This window comes from Chlorocebus sabaeus, chromosome 1 (assembly GCF_047675955.1).
Source record: "Chlorocebus sabaeus isolate Y175 chromosome 1, mChlSab1.0.hap1, whole genome shotgun sequence".
In the NCBI taxonomy this organism is placed as follows: domain Eukaryota; kingdom Metazoa; phylum Chordata; class Mammalia; order Primates; family Cercopithecidae; genus Chlorocebus; species Chlorocebus sabaeus.
Genome location: NC_132904.1, coordinates 67,662,894 through 67,688,602, shown reverse-complemented (window position 1 = coordinate 67,688,602; position 25,709 = coordinate 67,662,894). Strand labels below are relative to the sequence as shown.

The 25,709-nt window shown below is 42.6% G+C and overlaps 1 protein-coding gene and 1 pseudogene across 1 annotated transcript; one reads left to right on the top strand and one right to left on the bottom strand.

Annotated features, from left to right (window-relative positions):
- The first annotated feature begins 1,878 nt into the window (after positions 1-1,878).
- LOC140712418 (olfactory receptor 52B4-like) lies at positions 1,879-2,926 on the top strand (annotated as a pseudogene).
- Positions 2,927-6,032: 3,106 nt separating this feature from the next.
- TRIM21 (tripartite motif containing 21) lies at positions 6,033-14,897 on the bottom strand. The gene is made up of 7 exons (XM_008019947.3): positions 14,800-14,897; positions 11,127-11,570; positions 10,756-10,851; positions 9,411-9,641; positions 8,076-8,098; positions 7,269-7,369; positions 6,033-6,974 (listed from the first exon to the last, which is right to left on the bottom strand). The coding sequence occupies exons 2-7, from the start codon at positions 11,532-11,534 to the stop codon at positions 6,406-6,408; spliced, it is 1,428 nt and encodes a 475-aa protein (XP_008018138.3). The 5' UTR covers positions 11,535-11,570; positions 14,800-14,897; the 3' UTR covers positions 6,033-6,405.
- Between the last annotated feature and the right edge of the window lie 10,812 nt (positions 14,898-25,709).

Here is a 25,709-nt window from a genome sequence, read left to right as displayed (position 1 = left end):
GGCATGAGTAGGAGAACTGGAACAGAGTGGGGTGGAAGCCCGGTTTAGGTAATCAATATAACAAAATGGAAGTTTTAAATACTGATGGAAGCTTTGCTAGTTACTAACAAGTTGTTTAACTTTGGACAAATTATCTGTCGGTTTCTTTGTGAATTACCCAGTGATAATTTCAATGTCATAGGTTTGATGTGAAGATTAGAAATAATAATTGTATATGATATGCAGTAGGTATTTAATGGTTGCTATTATAAAGCTAAGAAGTATTAGTAACAGAATTGAAAATTATGAGTGACAGGAAATGAAAAGTGATATTAGATTGGGCAATCATAACGTGACAGATCATTTTAGAGAAGGAAAACTTTGTGGAATGTTGGGGCTATCGGTACCATGGCAGTGGGTGAAGATCAAGAGGGAGGTGAGAGGATTACTGAAGAGAGAGCACATCCTTCCTTTTGTGACACTGAGGTGAAGGGGAGACAAGACATCCGAATGTGTTTACTCAGTAAGAACAAGGAACGAACAGAGAGGGAGAGGTTAAAATTATTGGAGAGTGACCAACTAATGGAAAAACGAAGGGTTGGGTTCCAGTGCACAGATGGAGGGCTTAGCTTACAGCAGGAGGAAGAGGGAAAGGACAACTTGAGTACAAATAAATTTGTAGATGGCAGAGTGAAGGCGGTGGAGTTTAAGGGAATTTGTAACTGACAACTTTGTTTTTCTCCTTGTCAGGAAATCACCATCACCCGATGAATGGCATCTAGTGGAATAGGGCAGACATGAAGTGATTAAAACCTGGTCTGGAAAGCCAAATTCCAGCTCCATCATTTGCTAGCCCGACGACCTTGGGTAGGGATGCTACTTAGATTCTCAGAGCTCTGTGTGGTCCCCTATCAGCAAAACGGAGGAAATGACAACAGTTATCTCAGGCTGTGGTGACTGTAATAATGCACATAAAGCCTGCAGCACAGCACCCCTCCTAAATGATTCTTTTCTCATTCTCCAGTCTCCTCCATTCCCCATCCATTTTACACAATACTGAAGGAGAGAAAGCTACCTAAAATGTAAACTTTACCATGACATTCTCTCACTACACATCCTTCAGTGATTCTCACTACTTCAACATCAATCTAAAGCCCTTAGAGTAGGACTCAAATCTCCCGATGATTTGGCTCCTACCTCACTCCCCTGCATTACTTTCTACAATTTTATTATCCCTCTCATGTCCTCTTTGCACTCACCCTTCATCATTATAATTTTCCTCCAAACTCTATGTCTTTTCAGATCTCTATGACTTCATTCAAGTTCTTCCCTCATCACATTTCCTTACTTGGCGAACTCTTACTTATTCTTCAAGGCAGCACTCTAGAAAGCCTTTTCTGAACCTGTACAGAGTTCTTCCTCTTTCCACAGCTCCCTGTGCTTAGCTTTTCTTCTACAGTGTGCATATTAGATGGGTAGACAAGTTGCCTGATTGTCTGACTGCCCCAAGTAGGTCTTCAAGAAACCGTGCCTGGCACATACTCAGTAAGTCTTGTTAAATTGATAGGTAATTCAGTTGCCACTTTCCTTTTGAGATGCACATCACATTCTGGTGTTCAAAGTGGAAATTGAAATGCTTATTATTCGCAGCTCCTAACCATTTATAACAATCTGAGACTGAGATCTATGGAATTCTAGAACCAAAAAGTCCTCTTTTACAAATAATGTAATCCATTCTCTCCCTAACTTTAGTTTTAAGGTGATAAAAGAGACACCCAGAACAGGGAAGTAATTTTATTGATATCACATAGTTCATGAATAGAATGGCAAAGAATTTTAGCCCACATTCCCTGACTTCTTGAGCAGGACCCTTTTCACTGCTCCATCCAGTGAAAAATAATCTGTTCCCTCTTTCCCTACTCCAACCTCATTCAGCTTCTTGGGAAGAGAGAAGAGGTGACTGCCAAATCCTACATACCAATGCACAGGTTACCTTCCCTGGGCATGGAAACCCACAATTCCACTGGTAGCAGCCACTCACTCTTCATTCTGCTGGGCATTCCTGGCTTAGAAGATCAGCACACATGGATCTCTCTCCCCTTCTTTATTTCCTACCTTGTTGCTTTCCTTGGGAACAGGCTCATCGTCTTCATCATCATCACTGAACGCACCCTCCATGAACCCATGTACCTTTTCCTCTGCGTGCTGGCTGTGGCTGACCTCATCCTTGGCCTGTGCCCAAGGCCCTAGCCATATCCTGGTTCTATGCTGGGGCAATATCCGTTGATGGCTGTGTTACCCAAATCTTCTTAATCCATGCTACCTTCACTGCAGAATCAGGAATTCTGTTGGTGATGGTACTTGACTGCTACGTGGCCATCTGTGACCCACTACACTATACCACAGTGCTAGTCGTGCAACAATCATAAAGATTGGCTTGGCTGTGGTCCTGAGAAGCTTCTGTGTGATAATCACAGACGTGTTTCTGGCAAAGCAGCTGTCTTTCTGCCGTAACAATCTGCTGCCGCATACCTACTGTGAGCACATGGCTGTTGCCAAGTTTGCTTGTGCTGATATTCGTGTCAATGTTTGGTATGGCTTGTCTGTCCTTCTCTGCACTGTAGTGCTAGACGCCTTGCTCATCTTAGTGTCCTATAGCTTCATCCTCTATACAGTCTTCCACCTCCCCTCCCAAGGAGCTCGGCTAAAGGCTCTGGGCACGTGTGGCTCCCACCTCGGAGTCATTTCCATGTTCTACTTGCCTGGTATTTTTACTATAATTACCCAGCAGTTTGGGCACCATGTTCCTCTCCATACACACATTCTGCTGGCTAATGTCTGCATGTTGGCTCCTCCCACGCTGAACCCCATCATTTATGGGATCAAGACCAGACAGATTCAAGAGCGTGTGCTCAGTCTTTTGTACTCATAGAGGAAATGGTGCTAGATTTGACTAATCTGATGGTATGTTTATCACTATAGGGCTTCACATTTTTTTTTGCCTACTTTGTAGAGACTTATGAATTAAGATTCCACTGACTATGGATAAAGTGACTGACCATGACTTTGAAAATCCGATTATCATGTGACCTTGAAAAGTGTAGTGTTTAGGGAAGAACATGAGCTTTGGATGAGGATTAGGTTTGAATCCTGGCTTCCTTGATAACAGTGTGTTTGACCTTGGGTAAGTTACTTATTCTCTCAGAGACTCTTCCTGGCACATCTTTAGGGTGCCAGAAAAAGGACTATCAAAACCGAAGTAACCAAATTAAACCATAAGAAAACTCTACTTACTAGGGCATTACAGTTAAAACACTTAGATAGACTCTATCTTAATGTAATCATATACATATATTTGATATCATTTGAACTATATTTTATTTTAAATTAGATATGGGAGGGTGTCATAATCATTGCATTTATTGATTGTCTTTATTGTACCTTTATCATAGGCCTATGATAAAAATAAATAAAATAAAGTATGAACAGGACCTTGAATATACATGACACAAAATAAGCAGTGGATACATTTTAAATTTTCTTCCTTTTCCACTTTACTGACTTTGTCTTTAAAATTGCAGTATAATATCTATTTTTCCTAATTCAAAAGGAAGTTGTAGAATCAAAAGAGATTAGAAAATTCAACTAGTTTGTTTGAATTTTAAAGGACAATATTAATGAGAATTAGAATTAGCGCTGATAGAGTCTTTCCTCATTTCTCAGGAGAACTTTTATGTGGCAAGCAAGGGTGTACCTGGATTACTTGTTAGTGACTATTGGTGGGGGTAAAAGTTGAGATTCTTTGAAATCTCTACCACTTGATTTATTTTGGTGGAGATCAAGGGAAGTATATCATCTGTATAATGTATATCTCCAAGTACAAAGGTAATCTGATATCCCAAGGTATTCAGATTTTGAGAATTGAGATTTAGGTTGATGCCATTATGACAGTCTCCTCTCACCGGTATATCAATGAAAGGGAGCAAACCATCATTTATACTGGTCAGCTCTAAGGCAGAAACACAGAGAAGCAGAAAAGCTGATTTTATAATCTACCCTTCTTTTTCTTCATTTTCTCCACGAACCTAGCAAATACAAGCCCACCATTCCCCAGTACATCCTCATTTGCATACACATTAATTCTCTTCCATATTCCTGCTCCAGTTTATTACCCAAGGAACTGGTTGACTTTGTCATTTATTTCGATTTAGCTCTGTAATGTTGTCATCTGAGGATTTAGGACCTGGGTCTTTTCTGTTCTTTTTATCTTTTCTTCATAGGATTCTTTTCTGTCCTATGTTAAAAGACAGACCATTACTCATCCTTAGAAGCAACTCTTTGATCAGTAAAGTCTTTTCAAAGTCACTGACTTCTTCGTACAGTATCTGAATTTTTCATGAAATATTTAGTAGATATGGTGCTGAGGGCAAACTGAGACTCTATTTTAGTTAAGGAATCAGAGTTCCTGGAATGCTAGGGCTCTCTCACAGTATACTGTGATTCAAGTTTAGAGCTTTATTGTTCCAACCTTAAAAACTTAAAGTATGCTGTCACCAGGTGATGCTGTTACCTCAGTCCTGGCTTTCATATCAATGAGGGTTCAACTGATTGAACCCTACTATAAAGACACATGCACACGTATGTTTATTGTGGCACTATTCACAATAGCAAAGACTTGGAACCAACCCAAATGTCCATCAGTGATAGACTGGATAAAGAAAATGTGGCACATATACACCGTGGAATACTATGCAGCCATAAAAAAGGATGTGTTCATATCCTTTGCAGGGACATAGATGAAGCTGGAAACCATCATTCTCAGTAGACTATCACAAGGACAGAAAATCAAACACCTGCATGTTCTCACTCATAGGTGGGAATTGAACAATGAAAACACTTGGACACAGGGCAGGGAACATCACACACCAGGGCCTTTTAGGGTGTGGGGGCTGGGGAAGGGATAGCATTAGGAGACATACAAAATGTAGATGACAGGTTGATGGTTGCAGCAAACTACCATGGCACGTGTATACCTGTGTAACAAACCTGCACGTTCTGCACATGTACCCTAGAACTTAAAGTATAATAGAATAAAAAAAATGAAGTTAGGCATAAAATAATGGGTACTGTAGTTACATAGGATTCAAAATATCAAAATAAATCGAGTTGTATATGTGAGGATAGTGATTACTTTCGTGGGCTGTGACTTGAAGGGAGCTCATCTGGATCTGCTGGGGTGCTGGGAATGTTCTGGTTCTGTATGGGTTCTATTACAGGATTCCATTCAACTTTTTACAAAAAGAATCATTGGTGTGAATGCTATGTGCACTTTTCTGAATGCACATATATGTCAATAAAAAATGTAAAAAACTACACATTCCTGATCATTAAGAACAGGAGCCCCAACCCCCTGGCCGTGGACTGGTGCAGGTCCATGGCTTGTTAGGAACCGGGCCACACAACAGGTGAGTAGCAGGTGAGCATTAGTCAGAAAACTTGGCCCAAGAAAGGCGCATTCCAGAGAGAAATGGCATTAACATTGGATATTCCAAGGGGCACAGGAGTTGGCCAGTTTTCTAGAAGAATACTGAAAGCATAGGGCAGCCCAGCCTTGACCTTGCAGGGACAGAGCGCTCCAGGAACTTTGATGTTATCACTCGTCACTTACTGAGAACATGGACAGAAGGTGCTTCAGGTCCGTGAGGGTCAGAGATGCAGAGGTCCACAGAGCTACCCTAGCCCCAGGAGAACTTTGTATTTCAAAAGCAGGTGTTCCATCATGGTAAGGAGGTAATATCCCCTCGGGCAGCGATCAGAGCCCAGATGGCCTTCTATTACCACAGCGGCTATGATGGGGAAGGCTGTAATGGGGAAGTACAGAAGATTCTTGACCTGGGTCTTCAGTCCAAGATCAAATATTTCAAATGGAGAAGAGGGGACAGCCCAGGCAGGAAAAAAACGTGCAATGTTAAAGACACGTCACTATTAATCATATTCAGAGTTCTCAAGTATTTCAGGATTAAGGAACGAGGACTGAATGAGATAGACTGAGACACAGTTTTTTTAAATTTTATTTTTTACTTTTAGGGAGTCTTTTTGCAAACCATACAAGATATAATAGAGATCTCATCAAAGATGACACCCTAGAGATGGAGAGGAGAAAACAAAACTTAAGTCCCATAAAGAAGGCAGAAACACGTTTTTGGTTGATCAAGATGAGTTTGGGCCAAATATAAGGAGGGAATCACAAAGCCATCTGGGGCAGGAATGTTGATGATGAAGTGACTTCCCTGCTAAAGCTTGCTTGCTGGGATCCAGATGCCTCTGCAGAGAGAAAGGTGGTTCAGAGTTCATGGGGAAAATAGGCAGGGTTTGTGGCTGAGAAGCGGTGCCAATGGGGAGAATGGCAGTGTCCAGAGAAAGCCATCAATAGTCAGTGGATCCTTGTGATCCAATATTCAGTGGACAGAGGGTTAGAGGGGCTGTGTTTCTTCCTCCGTCATTGAAACCAGGACTGAAGAAGGGCCGCAGAGGTCCTGTAAAGGCACATTCAGAGAAGGAGTAGATGAGGGAGCCATGGTCAGTGATGTTGTAGAAGGAGACCATGCCGGCCTCATAGTCCAGGAAAATCCCAATTTGGCATGGAGGCACCTGAAGGTGGAGGGGAGTCTGGGGGTAGGTGCCAGCCTCATATTTTTGTTTGTTCCACAACCAAATTGTCCAGAAGCCACTCTTGGAACTAAGCAAAAAGTGCCCCTTCCTGCGCACAGAGTCTCTGCAGACACCCAGGTCCCAGGCCTCCTTTCCTGTCACATCTACCTCCCAGTAATGTTTTCCAGAGTGGAAGTGCTGGGCACCCAGGACCATAGGGTAACTATCAAATCTCTCTTCATTTCCAGGTATGCTCTGCTGGGTGTCTCCAAGCCTCACTTGTCTCCGATCTTCTGAAAGTATGAGCCATGGATTGGCTGTGTCTGGATCCAGAGTGATGTGGACTGCAGAGAGAGGACCATAGTCACGTCTTGCATGGGGGGAGTCACTAACTCTGTGCCTGTGGTGGGGGGATTTTGGGCAAGCATGAGGGGCCAACCTCCCTGTGTGAGGAAATGACCATCAGCCAGTTCTTGCCTTGGTCCTGACCTTTGAAGAAACCATCTTCCTTACCTCCATCTCTGCTCCCCCTGCTCTGACTTTCCATCTCTCCTCCAAGTTGCCATCCAGGCTCCCTGACCCTGGGATCTACTCTGCACCCCCATTATCCCCCGCAAAACTCCTAGAGCTTGCCTCACCTGCACATGTCCTCAGCATCTTCTTCAGCCCTGGCACATGGCACACACTCCTGAGTTCTGGAGAGGCAATATCCAGGTCCTTCAGGTTCCAGGACTCACTCCTGGGGGAAAGAGAGTTTGAGACTCCTGTCGCTTACTCCTATCCCAAACCCTAATACTATAACCTCCATTGTGGAGGACTCTGATAATTCAATTCAACTCAAATTTACAAACACTTCTGGTGTTCAAGTCTTCAGGGGTGGGTGTGAGACGCAAACATGCAGGATTTAGTTTCTACCCAGGAGTTCCTGGTTATAGGGCTCTGCAGCATGTGGACAGTCTGTCTCTCCTCTCTAAGCTGAGGTCACCTGGCAAATGCATTCAATTTCATTTTATAGGCAATCCATCTGAGACAGGCTGAATCACTTCTGCAAGGAACCTCAAGGAGTCTTGCCCACACTGTGGGTCTGACTCATGGCTCTTTTTGGGAGGTAACTTGTTAGATTCCACTGAGAAAAGGAGTTCCAGCTGGCCATGCTCCAGTAGTCTGAATTCTGGAAAGACCCAGAACTTCCCAGGATTTCCCTGTTTGGCAGGGCTTTACTGTGAGAAGATGTTATGATCCAACTACTGTGGGTAATCACCAACTAAGATGTCCACTTATTAGCTTTCTGAGACCAGAAAATATTTTATAGACAATGAAGTCTTTGAGAATAGGAAGCCAGATGGGGAAAACTTCAGTGCATGTATTTCTAATTCAATAACCTTTGTCATAGGCATGCGTGCTTTCTGCTGGCCCCTCTTCTAAAAAAGAAAACTCCTCCTTACCTTTCCAGGACAATTATCACCTCCTGAGGAGAAAAGAGACACAGAGTAAGTTCTGGATTGCTGGATTGCCACTGAGACATTAGCCCTGTGGGTGATGTGATCCATCTGTGGTCCCTGGGGAACTGTTCCTTTCCTTCCTCTGGTCCAAAGCCCCAAAGATGATTCTGACCAGCTTGAAGCAGAAAGGATGTGTGGATGCTTGTGAGGTAACCAGAAGCCCAGCATGGATGTGACCTACAGCTGGGGAAGGATTATCAGTTTGAGGACTCTGACTCAAAGACCAGATTTTTTTCCCCCAGGGGAGAAAGAAAGGAGGGCAGAGAGGGCACATAGCCTAGCTTGGCTTAAGCCCAATCACAGGAAGAGAATGGCCAAGTTCAGGTGTCTAGAAACTGCTCTATTCCATTTGTGGGCTAGCATTGCTTGGGAAGGAAAGGTTGGTTAGTTAAAGTTCCCTTGGGTACTTAATGTTGCCCCTTCCTGTATGTGAAACCAAATCACTGAAAATATTTTTGTTATAGGGATTGGGAGCCATTACATGGGAGCTAGCAGGATCCTAGACTCAGTTAAAAGTATGTTAGAAAGCCTGGTTCATGGCCAGCCATGGTGGCTCACACCTGTAATCCCAGCACTTTGGGAGGCTGAGGTGGGCAGATCACCTGAGGTTGGGAGTTCAAGACCAGCCTGACCAACATGGAGAAACCCCATCTCTACTAGGGATGCAAAATTAGCCAGGTGTGGTGATGTAAGGCTGAGGCAGGAGAATCGCTTGAACCCGGGAGGTGGAGGTTGCAGTGAGGCAAGATCGCGCCATTGTACTCCAGCCCGGGCAACAAGAGTGAAACTCTGTCTCAAAATAAATAAATAAATAAATAAATAAATAAATAAATAAATAAATAAGAAAGCCTGGTTTGGGCAGAAGAGAGCCTGTCAAGTCAGCCCAATACAATTAGGTTTTCTGCACACACCAGAAAGCAATGGCTCATGACCACGCTGAGTCACAGTGAACAGGGGTGAGGAAAGAACTGTAGAATGTTAGAACAGAAGGGACTTGTGAGACGATCTAGTCCATCATTTCGTACAGTGAGGCAAACATATCATTGGTAGATGCAAGATGATTCTAAGTGCAACATACATTGATTTTTAAAAAGGTCCTATACTTATTTTCATCTTTACTTTGTGCCTTGAATGCAAACCATTCATGGGTTTGAATTCTACTTTATTTAAGAACATTCCAGGGACCAGGTGTCCATTTATTCGAATGGCAGATCCAGATAGCTCTGGTCTTTTTCAATTATTCCCCGAATAGTAGAAGGGAACCCCTCCCTGTCTCACCTGCAGCAGTTCCAGTGCTGAGCCCTGGCGCCTTCTCTCTAGCTCTGAGATGAGCTCCTGCAGGGCCTGGCTCTGTTGGGCCAGTTCGGCCTCTTTCTCCCCTAGGATTCTCAGCTGCTCCCTCTCATCCTTCTCCAGCTCCTGCAGCTGCCTCTGTTCTTCTTCAACCAGGAAGTTTTTTTGCTGCACAAACTCTGCGTGAATCCTAGATTTCTGTGTCTCCACCGTTTTCTTTAGTGTCAAGGGAAAGAGAGAGGTGGTTTTTATGAAAAGCTCCCAAACTTTGGGAATGGAGGTATTGGTACCTATTCCTATCCCCCAAAGACTCCACTCTGGTGTTGTCTGGGAAAACACACATACACACACACACACAAGCATGTGCACACACACACACAATTTTGCTTGGGAGGTAGGTGAAGTTTCTGGGACAGTGAGGGGAATGGACCTGGTGAGGGCACATTGTAGCTGGCCTACAACCACAGCTACACGGATATACGGCATTGGGGACATTTTCCAACCTCTCTTCCAAACCCAGTCACCACTCAAATGTGCCCCTGTGTCTTCCTGTCTCAGTGAGTTACTGAGAAAAAAACACCTGTTCCCACCTCCAACAACCTCACAAAGCCAGGCTTACACCACCACCTCCAAGTCCTGGGAAAGGGGGCTTGGGGACATTCTTTGCTTTTCATCTCCTGTTAGTAACTGGAAGGTCACTCGATGACATGAGGGTCTGTTTTGTTACCACAACCCAACTCACACCCTACCTCAATCCCAAATGTTTCTCTTCTGGGATCTACTGGGGATGGGCTCCTTCCTCTCCCCTCTCATCCCCAACATGCTCCACGTCTCCTTGGAAATGATCAGTGCAGAACAAACATGGATTCTTCATTATATTTGGGACCAGAGATCTGGTCATGGTCAACTAACCACCTGGTCAGATGGTTTCCTTAAGTCTATTCCTCACAGCCTTGTCATTTCCTGAAAGGCTTAGCTAGCAGTTGAGTTTCTCCTAGGATATTTGTCTCAGACATCCAGGTGCTGATGCCGTCACACCTCTGAGACTAGACTCAGAGGAGCTCAAAACTTTAGGGTATAGCTAGATCCTCTCAGCACCTTCTTCCAGGATTCTTGATCTTCAGGCCTGATGGGGAGCTCCCCTTTGAACCTGCATCATTTTTATTCCCATCTATCTGTAAACCTAGAGAGCAGCTGCTTTCTGGAGAGTGAGACGGACCAACTCTATCACAGCTCAGACAGGCACAGCTACAGTTAAGGCTGTGAGTTGAGGACCCTGGACCCTGCCCAACCTTCTAGCCTAAGATCCCCTTCAGGATGTCATTCTTGCCTTCCAGTCTGCTCTCTTCATTGCAATTTCCACTTCCAACTTCTCAGCCAACTCCTGCTTTCTTCTCAGTTCCCCTAATGCCACCTGGAGCTTCTCCTGCAGAGAAAGACAGCATATTAGTCCCCATGCAAACTAAGTAATAGGGTGGGATAATCCTTGCAGCATTTTCTCATGCATATCTCCTACGCCTGGAGAATGAGGTTGGGTTTAGCTTATAATTCTCCTTCTACATTAGACATGGAGAGAGGTAAACTCCTCCTTTCTCTAACCCCTCCAATCCAGAGGTGGTCCTCTCCCATTCCCTGCTCTGAAAGCAAAGCACTCACCAGGGCCCATCTTCTTTCCTCCTGTTTGTGTCTCTAAGGCCTCACCTGGTACTCCTGTGCAGCCTCCTCAAGAGGGACCATGGCGTGGTCACGGTGTTTCCGAGATTGGGAACACACCCAGCAAAGGGCCTTCCCATCTTTCTCACAGAACAGGTGAAGTCTCTCTCCATGCACTGCACACTGTTCCTCCTGTGCACCCTCTCTGGCTTCCTGGCTGATTTCTCTAAGGTTGTCCACCATGTTGGCTAGTTGTCGATTGGGGCGGAGATTCCTGAGCAGAAAGTGCTGCCGGCACACAGGACAGACGCTGCCCCCATCTTTCCCAACCTGAGAGATGCATTCCTGGCAGAAGCTGTGGCCACACTCGATGCTCACAGGCTCCACGAAGGGGTCCAGGCAGATAGGGCACGTGACCTCCTCCCACATCATTGTCAAGCGTGCTGCTGAAGCCATTGTCAAGCGTACTGTTAAGCCCTTTAGTGGGGCTGGCTGGGAGGAAAAAGAAAGGGAAAAGAAAATATGAGAAAGTCTGTGTAAGAAAAACAAAAAGTCAGCATAATCCCTATCAAAATACCAATGACATTCTTCACCAAAATAGGAAAAGACAATCCTAAAATTTATATGGAATTACAAAAGACTCAGAATAGCCAAAGCTATCCTGAGCAAAAAGAACAAAACTAGAGGAATGACATCATCTGATGTCAAATTATACTGTAGAGCTAAAGTAACCCAAACAGCATGGTACTGGCATAAAAACAGACACATAGACCAGTAGAATAAAGAACCCAGAACAAATCCGTACATCCACAGTGAGCTCATTTTCAACAAAGGTACCAAGAACATACAATGAGGAAAGGACAGTCTCTTCAAAAAATGCTGCTGGGAAAACTGGATAGCCACGTGCGGAAGAATGAAACTACACCCCTATATCTCACCATATACAGAAATAAAATCAAAATGGATTAAAGACTTAAATCTAAGGGCTCAAACTATGAAACTATTACAAGAAAACATTGGGAAAACTCTCCAGGACATTGGACTGGGCAAAGATTTCTTTGAAATACCCCACAAGCACAGGCAGCCAAAGCAAACTTGGACAAATGGGATCACATCATGTTGAAAAGGTGCTGCACAGCAAAGAAAACAATCCACAAAGTGAAGAGACAACCCACAGAATTGGAGTAAATATTTGCAAACTATCCATTTGACAAAAGGTGAATAACCAGAATATATAAGGAACTCAAACCACTCTATAGGAAAAAAAAAATAATCTGATTAAAAAATGGACAAAAGATCTGAATAGACATTTCTCAAAAGAAGACACACAAATGACAAACAGGCATATGAACAGTTGTTCAACATCATTATTGGAAAAATGCAAATCAAAACTACAATGAGATATAATCTCATCTTAGTTAAAATGCCTTTTATCCAAAAGACAGGCTATAACAAATGCTGGGGAGGGTGTGGAGAAAAGGGTACACTCACACGCTATTGGTGGGAAGGTAAATTAGTACAATCACTACACAGAATAGTTTGGAGGTTCTTCAAAAAACTGAAAATAGGGCTACCATATGATCCAGCAATCCCACTGCTAGTATATATCCCAAAGAAAGGAAATCAGTATATCAAAGAGATATCTACATTCCCACGTTTACTGCAGCATGTTTCACAATAGCCAAGATTTGGAAGCAATCTAAGTGTCCATCAACAGATAAATGGATAAAGAAAATGTGGTACATATACACAATGGAGTACTATTTAGTCATAAAATATAATGAGATCCTGTCATTCACAACAACATGAATGGAACTGGAGGTCATTATGTTAAGTGAAATAAGCTAGGCACCAAAAGACAAACATTGCATGTTCTCACTCATTTGTAGAAGCTAAAAATTAAAACAATTGAACTCATGGAGTTAGATAAAATAGAAAGATGGTTACCAGAGGCTGGGAAGAGTAGCAGGGAGGGTGTGTGTGTGTTGGGGAAGGTGGGATGGTTAATGAGTACAAAAGTGGAGTGAATTATATCTAGTATTTGATAGCATGATAGAGTGACTATAGTCAATAATTTAATTGTACACTGAAAAATAAGAGTATAATTGCATAGTTTGTATCACAGATGATCAATGCTTGAGGTGATGGATGCCCCATTTACCTGGATGTGATTATGACACATTATATACCTGTATCAAAATATTCCATATACCTCATAAATATACCTACTATGTGCCCACAAAAGTTAAAAATAAACTAAAAAAAGAAGAAAAACAAAATGACACAAAGGAAAATAAAAAATAAAAATAAAAATAATGGGTCAGGCACGGCGGCTCACACCTGTAACCCCAGCACTTTGGGAGGCTGAGGTGGGTGGATCACCTTAGGTCAGGAGTTCAGTTCAAGACCAGCCTGACCAATATGGTAAAACTCCGTCTCTATGAAAAATACAAAAATTAGCTGGAAGTGGTGGTGGGCGCTTGTAATCCCAGCTACTTAGGAGGCTGAGGCAGGAGAATTGCTTGAACCTGGGAGGCAGAGGTTACAGTGAGCCGAGATGCTGCCATTGCACTCCAGCCTGGGCAACAGAGTAAGACTTCCTCTCTATAAATAAATAAATAAATAAATAAATAAATAAATAAATAAATAACAGGCATAAAATTAATGGCAAAACAATTAATGTCAAAAACAGTAATTACTTTTACACCGATCAAATAGTTTGTTGAGTAAGTTTATTCTTGTTCTGAATAACAAGAACTCCTCTATTGTTTGGTCCATTGATCCAGTGAGACAGAAGGAGACACTGAGTCCCTAAAAGAGGGAGTGAAAATTGGCAAGAACCTCATAAAGCTGTTGACAGTTCTACTCTCATCATGTCCATTCCTGCTTAAACCCTCAGTGCTCATTCATCTCCTGTCTGGTACCAACAGGCCTCCATGGTGCTGAGAAATTATAGCTACTTTTTACCATGTACCTTCCATGTGCCAGACATACTTCATGCTTTGAATATATCTTCATTAATACTTCCTATAACGGCAGAAGTCAGGTATATATAGGTATGTAGGTGTATACGTATATACACAAGCATGTGTATATGTATGTATACAAACAGAGCAACAGGAACTGTGGCCAGCACTCCCTGGGCTCTTTTCTCAGCTGCTCCAAACTTAGTTTAGTTCCTGACAACACTTATTCTAGGGCAAAGAATAATTTTGAAGGCCTATACATTTCTGGTTGAACATCCTAAACAGCCTGCCCCTCTCACCTCTGGAGGACTTTTGGACCCGGGAATCTCCAGAATTGCAGACCTCCCCGACATGAGCTCCCTACCGTCCTGGCTAGGCTGTAGTCCTGGCTCTCCCAGCCGCACCTAGCCTTCATCCCAGGTCACGTGCCAGCATCGGGGCAGCCGGGCCCCTTCCCCTTCTGGGTAACTCGGCAGTCACGTCCACAACCCAGCCTCCTCCCAGGTAGGCGGCAGCCGGGTCCCTTTCCCTTCTGGGTAACTCGGCAGTCATGTCCACACCCCCGCCTCCTCCCAGGTAGGGGGCCAGCGCCGGAAGCACAGCTGGTCTTGGGTTGAGGGATCTCTGGTGGGAGAAGGGGCAAATGGGACCGGCTCAAGGATGGAGACTGGTTGAAGGGGCTGGGCAACCCTGGGGCAGGGGAGAGAGGTCCCCTAGGAGCGCAGGGATCCCTTGCTCTAGTGGGGTTCACTCACCTTTACAGGGGACTCAACGCTGGTAGCCAGCTCCCTATTTCACTTTCAGTTTCCGCTCAGAGGCAAGTCTGAGAGGAAAGGGGAGGGAGGAGGAGGAGCCGTGGGAGGAGTGAGGGAGGAGCAGTGGGAGGAGCAGAGCCTTGAAAGCCTTGTGTGGAGAAATGCGGCTGAGAAGCAAGAGAGGTGGGAGGAGAGAAGGTAGAGAGGTGGGAGGAGAAAAGTCAGAGTTGGACTGGGGGAGGCTTCAGAGGCTCTGGACGCCCAGGGGGCTTCTCTGAGACTGGCAAGGAGTGGAAACTCAGTAGCCCGTGGTCCTGGGTGCGCGCTCCCTCCCATGTCTTCATTATCCGGTTTGGTAAAATATCTACATGACGGGGGAGTCCGGGCTACTTTCTTTGACACTGGTCATCACCCCACACCTAGATGCTATGTCCATGTGTGGAAGCTGCTTTTAAGGAAGTTTTTGATGCAGAGGAGTGGCCGGTGCTCTTCCTCGCGTGCCACCATCTGCTTACTTCCAGAAGCTAATTATTTTCATGTGACTGATGTGACTAATATTTTTTTTTAACACTTGCAGGTAAGTGATTTATTTCACATGACCCCAAGGTAAGTGTCCCACCAGTGAGTGGTGAGAAGGAAATTGACATTTGACAACCAACTGTGTTCTTGTCACTGAGCTAGGGACATTCTCAGGTTATATTATTTTTATTTTTAATCGTAAAACATTCAGAATATAAAATTTACCAAAGTAATTTTTTAATTTTCAATTTTGTGTGTCTATAGTAGGTGTATATATTTATGGGGTACATGAGATATTTTGATGCAGGTAGAGCATACAATCCATAATAATCACATCAGGGTAAGTGGGGTATCTGTCCATCACCTCAAGCATTTATCATTTGTGTTATATACAATCCAATTACATGCTTTTAGTTATTTCAAATGATAAATTATTGACTCTATTCACCTTGTTATGCTATAAAACACTAGATCTTATTCATTCTACGTCATGTATTTTTGAACCCATTAGTATCCCCTGCACCCTTACCCCATTACCCTTCCCAGACTTTGGTAACCATCATCCTCTCTATCTTAATGAATTCAATTGTTTTAATTTTTAGCTTCCACAAATAAGTGAGAACATAACTGTTCGTTTGTTTGCTTGTGCTTGGTTTATTTTACCTAACATAATAATCCCCAATTCCATCCATCTTGTAGCAAATGAAAATTTCTCCTTCTTTTTATGGCTGAATAGTACTCCATTGTGTATGTGTACCATACTTTCCTTATCCATTTATCTGTTGATGGACACTTATATTGCTTCCAAATCTTGGCTACTGTGAATAGTGCTGCAGTAAACATAGGAGTGCAGATATCTCTTTGATATACTGATTTCCTTTCTCTTGGGTATACATCTAACAGTATTTCTTCTGGGTATATATCTAGCAGTATCCAATAGGATTGCTAGATCATATGGTAGCTCTATTTTTAATTGTTTTTTGAGGAACCTTCAAACTGTTCGCTTTAGTGATTGTACTAATTTCCATTCCCATTTACAGTGTATGAGGGCTCCCTTTTCTACATATCCTTGCCAGCATTTGTTATTGCCTTTCTTTTGGATAAAAGTCATTTTAGCTGAGGTGAGATAATATCTCATTGTAGTTTTGATTTGCGTTTCTCTGATGATCAGTGGTGTTGAGCACATTTTCATATACCCATTTGCCACTTGTATGTCTTCTTGTGAGAAATGTCTGTTCAGATCTTTTGTCCATTTTTGAATCAGATTATTGTATTTTTTTCCTATAGAGTTGAGTTCCTTATATATTATGATTATTAATCTCTTGTCAGATGGATAGTTTGCAAATATTTACTCCAATTCTGTGGGTTGTCTCTCCACTTCATTGTTTCCTTTGCTGTGCAGAAGCTTTTTAACTTGATGTGATCTCATTTGTCCAGTTTTGCTTTGGTTGCCTGTGCTTATGGGATATTTGAAAGAAATCTTTGCCCAGTCCAATGTCCTGGAGAGTTTCCCCAGTGTTTTCTTGTAGTAGTTTAATAGCTTGAGGCCTTAGATTTAAGTCTTCAATCCATTTTGATTTGAGTTTTGTATATGGTAAGAGACAGGGTTGCAGTTTCATTCTTCTGCATGTGGATATCTAGTTTTCCCAGCAGCATTTATTGAAGAGACAGTCCTTTCATCATTGTATGTTCTTGGCACCTTTGTTGAAAGTGAGTTCACTGTAGATGTGTGGATTCGTTTCTGGGTTCTCTATTCTTTTCTATTGGTCTATGTGTCTTTTTTAATGGCATTACGGTGATGTTTTGTTTACTATAGTTCTATAGTATAATTTGAAGTCAGATAATGTGATTCCTCCAGTTTTGTTCTTTTTGCTCAGGATAGCTTTGACTATTCTGGGTCTTTTGTGATTCCATATAAGTTTTAGAATTTTTTTTTTCTATTTCTGTGAGGAATGTCATTGATATTTTGATAGGGATTGCATTGAATCTGTAGATTACTTTTGGTATTATGGACAGTTTAACAATAGTGATTCTTCCAATCCATGAACGTGGAATTTTTTTTTTAAACTCTTTGAGTCCTCTTCAACAACTTGCATTAATGTTTTTCTGGCTTTCATTATAGAGATATTTCACTTTTTTGGTTAAGTTTATTCCTAGGTATTTAATTTTACTTGTAGCTATTGTAAATGAGATTACTTTTATTTCCTTTTCAGATTGTTTGCTCCTGGCATGTAGAAATGCTACTGATTTTTGTATGTTGATTTTGTATTCTACAACTTTTCTGAATTTGTTTCCTCAAAAAACTATTAGAAATGACAATCTTTAGACTTTCCCAAATATAAGATCATATTATCTGAAATCAAGGATAATTTGACTTCTTCCTTCCCATTGTGGAAGCCCTTAATTTCCTTCTCTTGTTTGATGGCTGTAGCTAGGACTTCCAGTACTATGTTGAATAACAGTGGTGAAAGTGGGCATCCTTGTCTTGTTCCAGATCTTGGAGAAAAGGCTTTCAGTTTTTCCCCATTCAGTATGATATTAGCTGTGGGTCTGTCATATATGGCTTTTATTATGTTTAGGTATATTTCTTCTACACTCAGTTTTTCAAGCTTTTTTTTTTATGGTGATGTTGAATTTTACCAAATGCTTTTTCAGCATCAGTTAAAATGAACATATGGTTTTTGTCCTTCATTCTGTTGATATGATGTATCACCTTGTTTGATGTGTATGCTGAACCATCCTTTTATCTCTGGGCCACCTCAACCATTTTTAAGGTGTACAGTTCAACAGCTTTAGGTATACTCATATTATTGTGCTGCTACCACCACCACCCATCTTTATCTTCAGAACTTTTTTTTTTCCCTCCCAAGATGGAGTCTTGCTCTGTCATCCAGGCTGGAGTGCGGTGGCGCGATCTCGGCTCACTGAAACCTCCACTTCCCAGGTGTAAGCAATTCTGCCTCAGCCTCCTGAGTAGCTGGAATTACAGATGCCCACCACCATGCGTGGCTAATTTTTGTACTTTTAGTATAGATGGGGTTTCACCACGTTAGCCAGGCTAGTCTCAAACTCCTGACATCGTGATCCACCCGCCTGGGCCTCCCAAAGTGCTGGGATTACAGGCATGAGTCACAGTGCCCAGCCCTTCGGAACTTTATCATCCTAAACCACATTCCACACTCATTAAACAACAACTCCTCATTTTGTCCTCCTCCCCAGCCCCTGGCACCCACCATTCTATTTTCTTTATTAATTTGACTATTCTAGGTGCCTCATAAGTGGAATTATAATGTATTTGTTCATTTACGACTGACTTCTTACAGTTACACAAAGTTCTCAAAGTCCATCCATGTTATAGCATGTGTTAGAATTTCCTACCTTTTTCAAAAGGAGGGGAAATGTATACCACATTTTGTTTATGTATTTGTCTGTGGACACTTAGGTTGCTTCTACTTTTTGGTTATTGTCAATAATGCTGCTATGTCAGGTTATATTTTGTTTAAGCCACACAACCATTGGGTGACTTTGAGGTTATCATACTTGTATTACAGGGGAGGACACTGAAGCTAAATGGAGTGAAGTGACTGGCTTGTGGTGACAGATAGACATAGGTGCATGAGAGTTAAAGGTCCAGGGAAGACCCTCATTTTAATGACATCCTAGAGAAAACAGACTGCCCCGTCAGTTTAAGCAGACGCTGTAGGGCAGCTGGTAGGGATGTAGCCGTGAACCTCAGAGAAGAGGAGGAAGTTTGGAGAGGCTAGAATTATCAACTCATTCCAACTCAGATATCCTGTCTTTTTATTTATTTTTTATCTCTTATAATGTAAGGTAAAAACATCAGTTGAACTTTCCTTGATATTGATTATGGATTTAGAAAACTGAAAAACACTTCATGCTTTGATATTTCCAGTTCTCTTAAGAGAATTTTTGCTCATTGAAAGGCTATCAGGTGACAGCTAAGGTTCATATTGTACTGCTGTACTCAGATTTGATTCCAGGAACATGAAGAATCCCAGAAAGCAGAATGGAAACAGAATAAAACAACAACCACAACAACCACAACAAATGAAAGAGACCTGTATCTGAATTTGCCGACACTCAGAAAATGACTGCTTCACATCCCTGCAGACCCTTTGTGTTTCTTGCAGGCACTGAGTAAGCCATTGTTGGGAGGGGTAGAGAAGAACAAGGGTCTCATAATAAGGCATGGATTCAGTGATGATTCTGCGAGTTACTAGGTGCCCATCTTTCTAAGCTTCAGTGTACTCATATATTAAATAGAGGTATAAACACATACACCACAGAGTTGATTTGATAATGTTCAATAATATAGAGATTAACATAACATATTCATAGCTGCTACAGTTGCCACCTTGGTGATTGCCTTTATGACAAAAGCTGCCACTCATTGCAGATTCCCTTCACTCACTGATGGTACCTTAGTTTTTCCTGGTGAGATGACCCTTTATTCCTGAAGGATCAGTGTTCTTAATGTTCCTAATACATTGACCATTGTTACTGGGCAGTGACAATGAGGAATCTGTCCAGTATATTCCTTGGGTTTTAGGCACAGTCCTTGTGCTCCCCATTATGTACCAGCAATCAAAGTCTCCTTGATAATAGGAATATATCACTTCAGCCAATATAGGAACACTGTCCTCTGCCTATTTCTTTAGTGGCTTAAGAAGCCCCAAATAAAATCAAACACTGCATGTTCTCACTTATATGTAGGAACTGAATGATGAGAATACATGGACACATGGTGGGGAATAACACACACTGCAGCCTGTGGGGGTGGGGTTGAAGGGGAGGGAGAACATCAGGAAGAATAGCTAATGGATGCTGGGCTTAATACTTAGGTGATAGAGTGATCTGTGCAGCAAACCACCACAGCACACATTTACCTATGTAACAAACCTGCACATACTGCACATGTACCCTTGAACTTAAAATAAAAGTTAAAAAAAAAAAAAAAAAGAAGCCCCAAATAGCCAGGTGATGTTTATAGATCTCAGCTTATTAGAACCAGGATTACTTTCCCTGATGGATGGACTTCTCCCTTCTTTGCTAGGAATTCAAACTGGTTGAGACCTATGTTGAGCAATAGAAAGAAAATGTTCTGTAAATAAGTTCTTAGTTTGACAGCAACAGGGTCACATCTACTTCCCATCTTGATTCTCTAAAGAGTGTGTTTGTACTGGATTTGAAAGTAAAGCTATGATATATTGGTTGCTGATTCTAAGCATGTACCAAAATTTATGGAACAACCACTCCTGCACCTCCAGTCTCATAGGGTGGTGTCTTAGTTCATTCTGTTGCTGTAAAAAAATATCTTAGACCTAGTAACTTATAAACAACAGACATTTATTGCTCACGGGTCTTGGGACCTTGAAGTCCAGCATTGAGGTTCCAGCAGATTTGGTGTCTGCCTTCTTTTTCAAGATGGTGTCTTCTCACTATGTCCTCACATGGCAGAAGGACAAAGTGCTGCCTCAAGCCTCTTTTGCAAGAGCCCTCATGATCTAACCACTTCCCAAACCCACCTCAATACAATCACTGTGCGGTTTAGGTTTCTACAGATGAATTTTGGGGGGAAATACCACGTTCAGACCATAGCAGGTAGAGCTTGCATACTTGTGCCATCCCAGAATTCTTCCGGCCAGCTGCTTCTGGCTGATGAGGCATATATAAGGGCAATGAATTTCACAGGGCCATCCTATTATCAAATGATCTGATTATAGGCTGGGCATGGTGGCTCATGCCTGTAATCTCAACACTTTGGGAGGCCGAGGCAGGAGGATCACCTGAGGTTAGGAGCTCAAGACCAGTCTGGCCAACATGGTGAAACCCTGTCTCTACCAAAACTACAAAAATTAGCCAGGGGTGGTGGTGCATGCCTGTAATCCCAGCTACTAGTGATTCTGAGGTAGGAGAATTGCTTGATCCTGGGAGGCAGAGGTTGTAGTGAGTCAAGATGGTGCCACTGCACTCCAGCCTGGGTGACAGACAGAGTGAGACCTTGCTGCAAAAATAAAACAACAACAAAACAAACAAACAAAATCTGATTATAGTATCAGTTCCTTAGCTGTAAGTCATGTTGTTGGGATGTCCTGATGATATAAGTCTGCAAATGATGGTGCTGGCTGAAGCAATTTAGGAGGGAAAATGAATCTGTCTTTGGAATATTACCTATTTTCTGAGGATAAATTGCTGTTTTAATGTAACAAACATGCCACTAGGAGACTGTCTAGACCCTCTTAAAAGCAGTGAAAAACAGGTGGCTGGCAAGATGGCTGAATAAGAACAGCTCCTGTCTGCAACCCCCAATGAGATCAATGCAGAAGGTGGGTAATTTATGCATTTCCAACTGAGGTACCTGGTTAGACAGTGGATGCAGCCCATGGAGAGCAAGCAGAAGCACAGTGGGGTGTTGCCTCACCCTGGAAGCACAAGGGATTGGGGAACTCCCTCCCCTAGCCAAGGGAAGCTGTGAGGGACTGTGCCATGAGGAATGGTGCTATCCAGCCCAGATACTATTCTTTTCCTATGGTCTATGCAACCCGCAGACCAGGAGATTCCCTCAGGTGCCTACACCACCGGGACCTTGGGTTTCAAGCATAAAACTGGTGGCTGCTTGGGCAGACACTGAGCTAGCTGCAGGATTTTTAATGCCCCAGTGGCGTCTGGAACCCCAGCAAGACAGAACCGTTCACTTCCCTGGAGAGGGGGCTGAAGCCAGGGAGCCAAGTGGTGTAGCTCAGTGGATCCCACCCCCATGGAGCCCAGCAAGCTAAGATCCACTGGCTTGAAATTCTTGCTGCCAGCACAGCAATCTGAAATTGACCTGGGATGCTTGAGCTTGGTCAGGGGAGGGGCGTCCACCATTACTGCGGCTTGAGTAGGTGATTTTCCCCTCACAGTGTAAACAAAGCTGCTGGGAAGTTCGAATTGGGTGGAGCCCAGGAGCCCACCACAGCTCAGCAAACCAGCTGTAGCCAGACTGCTTCTCTAGATTCCTCCTCTCTGGGCATGGCATCTTGAAAGAAAGGCAGCAGCCCCAGTCAGGGGCTTGTAGATGAAACTCCCATCTCCCTGGGACAGAGCACCTGGGGGAAGGGGCAGCTGTGAGCACAGCTTCAGCAGCCTTAAACGTTCTTGCCTGCCAGCTCTGAAGAGAGCAGCAGATCTCCCAGGACAGTGCTTGAGCTCTGATAAGGCACAGACTGCTTCCCCAAATGGGTCCCTGACCCCTGTGCCTCCAGACTGGGAGACACTTCCCAGCAGGGTTCAACAGACACCTCATACAGGAGAGCTCTTGTTGGCATCTGGCAGGTGCCCTTCTGGGACAAAGCTTCCAGAGGAAGGAATAGGCAGCAGTCTTTGCTGTTCTGCAGCCTCTGCTGGTGATACCCAGGCAAACAGGGTTTGGAGTGGACCTCCAGCAGACCTGCAACAGAGGAGCCTGTTAGAAGGAAGACTAACAAACAGAAAGTAATAGCATCAACATCAATAAAAAGGATGTCCACACAAAAACCCCATCCAAAGGTCACCAACATCAAAGACCAAAGGTAGATAAATCCATGAAGATGAGGAAAAACCAGTGCCTAAAGGCTGAAATTTCCAAAAAACAGCACACCTCTTCTCCTGCAAAGAATCACAACTCCTCGCCAGCAAGGGACCAAACTGGATGGAGAATCAGTTTGATGAATTGACAGAAGTAGGCTTCAGAAGGTGGGTAATAACAAACTCCTTTGTGCTAAAGGAGCATGTTGTAACCCAATGCAGGGAAGCTAAGAAACTTGAAAAAAAGGTTAGAGGAATTGCTAACTAGAATAACCAGTTTAGAGAAAAACATAAATGACCTGATGGAGGTGAAAAACACAGCGTGAGAACTTCATGAAGTATACACAAGTATCAATAGCCAAACTGATCAAGAGGAAGAAAAGATATCAGAGATTGAAGATCAACTTAATGAAATAAAGCATCAAGACAAGATTAGAGAAAAAAGAATGAAAAGGAATGAGCAAAGCCTTCAAGAAATATGGGACTATGTGAAAAGACCAAACCTAAATTTGATTGGTGTACCTGAAAGTGATGGGGAGAATGGAACCAAGTTGGAAAACACTCTTCATGGTACTATCCAGGAGAACTTCCCCAACCTAGCAAGACAGGCCAACATTCAAATTTGGGAAATACAGAGAACACCACAAAGATACTCCTCAAAAAGAGCAACCTTAAGACACAATCATCAGATTCACTGAGGTTGAAATGAAGGAGAAAATGTTAAGGGCAGCCAGAGAGAAAGGTCGGGTTACCCACAAAGGGAAGCCCATCAGACTAACAGTGGATCTCTCTGCAGAAACCCTACAAGCCAGAAGAGAGTGGGGGCCAATATCAACATTCTTAAAGAAAAGATTTTTCAACCCAGAATTTCATATCCAGCCAAACTAAGCTTCAGAAGTGAAGGAGAAATACAATGCTTTACAGACAAGCAAATGCTGAGAGATTTTTGTCACCACCAGGCCTACCTTACAAGAGTTCCTGAAGGAAGCTCTAAATATGAAAAGGAAAAGCCGGTACCAGCCACTGCAAAAACATACCAAATTGTAAAGACCACTGACACTGTGAAGAAACCGCATCAACTAACAGGTAAAATACCCAGCTAGTATCATAATGACGGGATCAAATTCACACAGATCAATATTAACCTTAAATATAAACAGGCTAAATTCCCCAATTAAAAGACACAGACTGACAAATTCTATAATGAGTCAAGACTCATCAGTGTGCTGTATTCAGGAGACCCATCTCATGTGCAAAGACACACATAGGCTCAAAATAAAGGGATGGAGGAATATTTACCAAGCAAATGGAAAGCAAAAAAAAAGCAGAGGTTACAATCTTAGTCTCTGACAAAACAGACTTTAAATCAACAAAAAGCAAAAAGAAAAAGAAGGGCATTACACGATGGTAAAGGCATCAATGTAACAAAAAGAGCTAACTATCATAAATATATATGCACCCAATACGGGAGCACCCAGGTTCATAAAGCAAGTTCTTAGAGACCTACGAAAAGACTTAGACTTCCACACAATAATAGTGGGAGACTTTAACACCCCACTGTCAATATAGACAGATCAATGAGACAGGAAATCAACAGGGATATTCAGGACGTGAACTCAGCTCTGGACCAAGCAGATCTAATAGACATCTACAGAACTCTCCACCCCAAATCACAGAATATACATTCTTCCCAGCACCACATTGATTGCACTTATTCTAAAATTTACCACCTGCTTGGAAGTAAAACACTCCTCAGGAAATGCAAAAGAATGGAAATCATAACCGTCTCTCAGACCACAGTACAGTCAAATTAGTACTCAGGATTAAGAAACTCACTCAAAACTGCCCAACTACATGGACACTGAACAAACTGCTCCTGAATGACTACTGGGTAAATAATGAAATTAAGTCAGAAATAAGTAAGTTCTTTGAAACCAATGTGAACAAAGACACAATGTACCAGAATTACTGGGACACAGCTAAAGCAGTGTTTGAGGAAATTTTATAGCACTAAATGCCCACAGGAGAAAGCAGAAAAGATCTAAAATCGACACCTTAACATCACAATGAAAGAACTAGAGAAGCAAGAACAAACAAATTCAAAAGCTAGCAGAAGACAAGAAATAACTAAGATCAGAGAAGAACCGAAGGAGACAGAGACATGAAAAACCCTTAAAAAAATCAATGAGTCCAGCAGCTGGTTTTTTGAAAAGATTAACAAAATAGATAGACTGCTAGCCAGACTAATAAAGAAGAAAAGAGAAAAGAATCAAACAGATGCCATAAAAAATGATTAAGGAGCTATCACCACTGATCCCACAGAAATACAAACTACCATCAGAGAATATCATAAACACCTCTATGCAAATAAACTAGAAAATCTAGAAGAAATGGATAAATTCCTGGACACATACACCATCCCAAGACTAAACCAGGAAGGAGTCGAATCCCTGAATAGACCAATAAAAAGCTCTGAAATTGAGGCAGTAATTAGTGGCCTAGCAACCAATAAAAGCCCAGGACCAAATGAAGTCACAGCTGAATTATACCAGAGGTACAAAGAGGAGCTGGTACCATTCCTTCTGAAACTATTCCAAACAATAGAAAAAGAGGAACGCCTCCCTAACTCATTTTATGAGGTCAGCATCATCCTGATACCAAAACCTGGCAGAGAAACAACAACAAAAAGAAAATTTCAGGCCAATACTCCTGATGAACATCAATGAGAAAATCCTCAGTAAAATACTCATAAACCGAATCCAGCAGTGCATCAAATAGCTTATCCACCATGATCAAGTTGGCTTCATCCCTGGGATGCAAGGTTG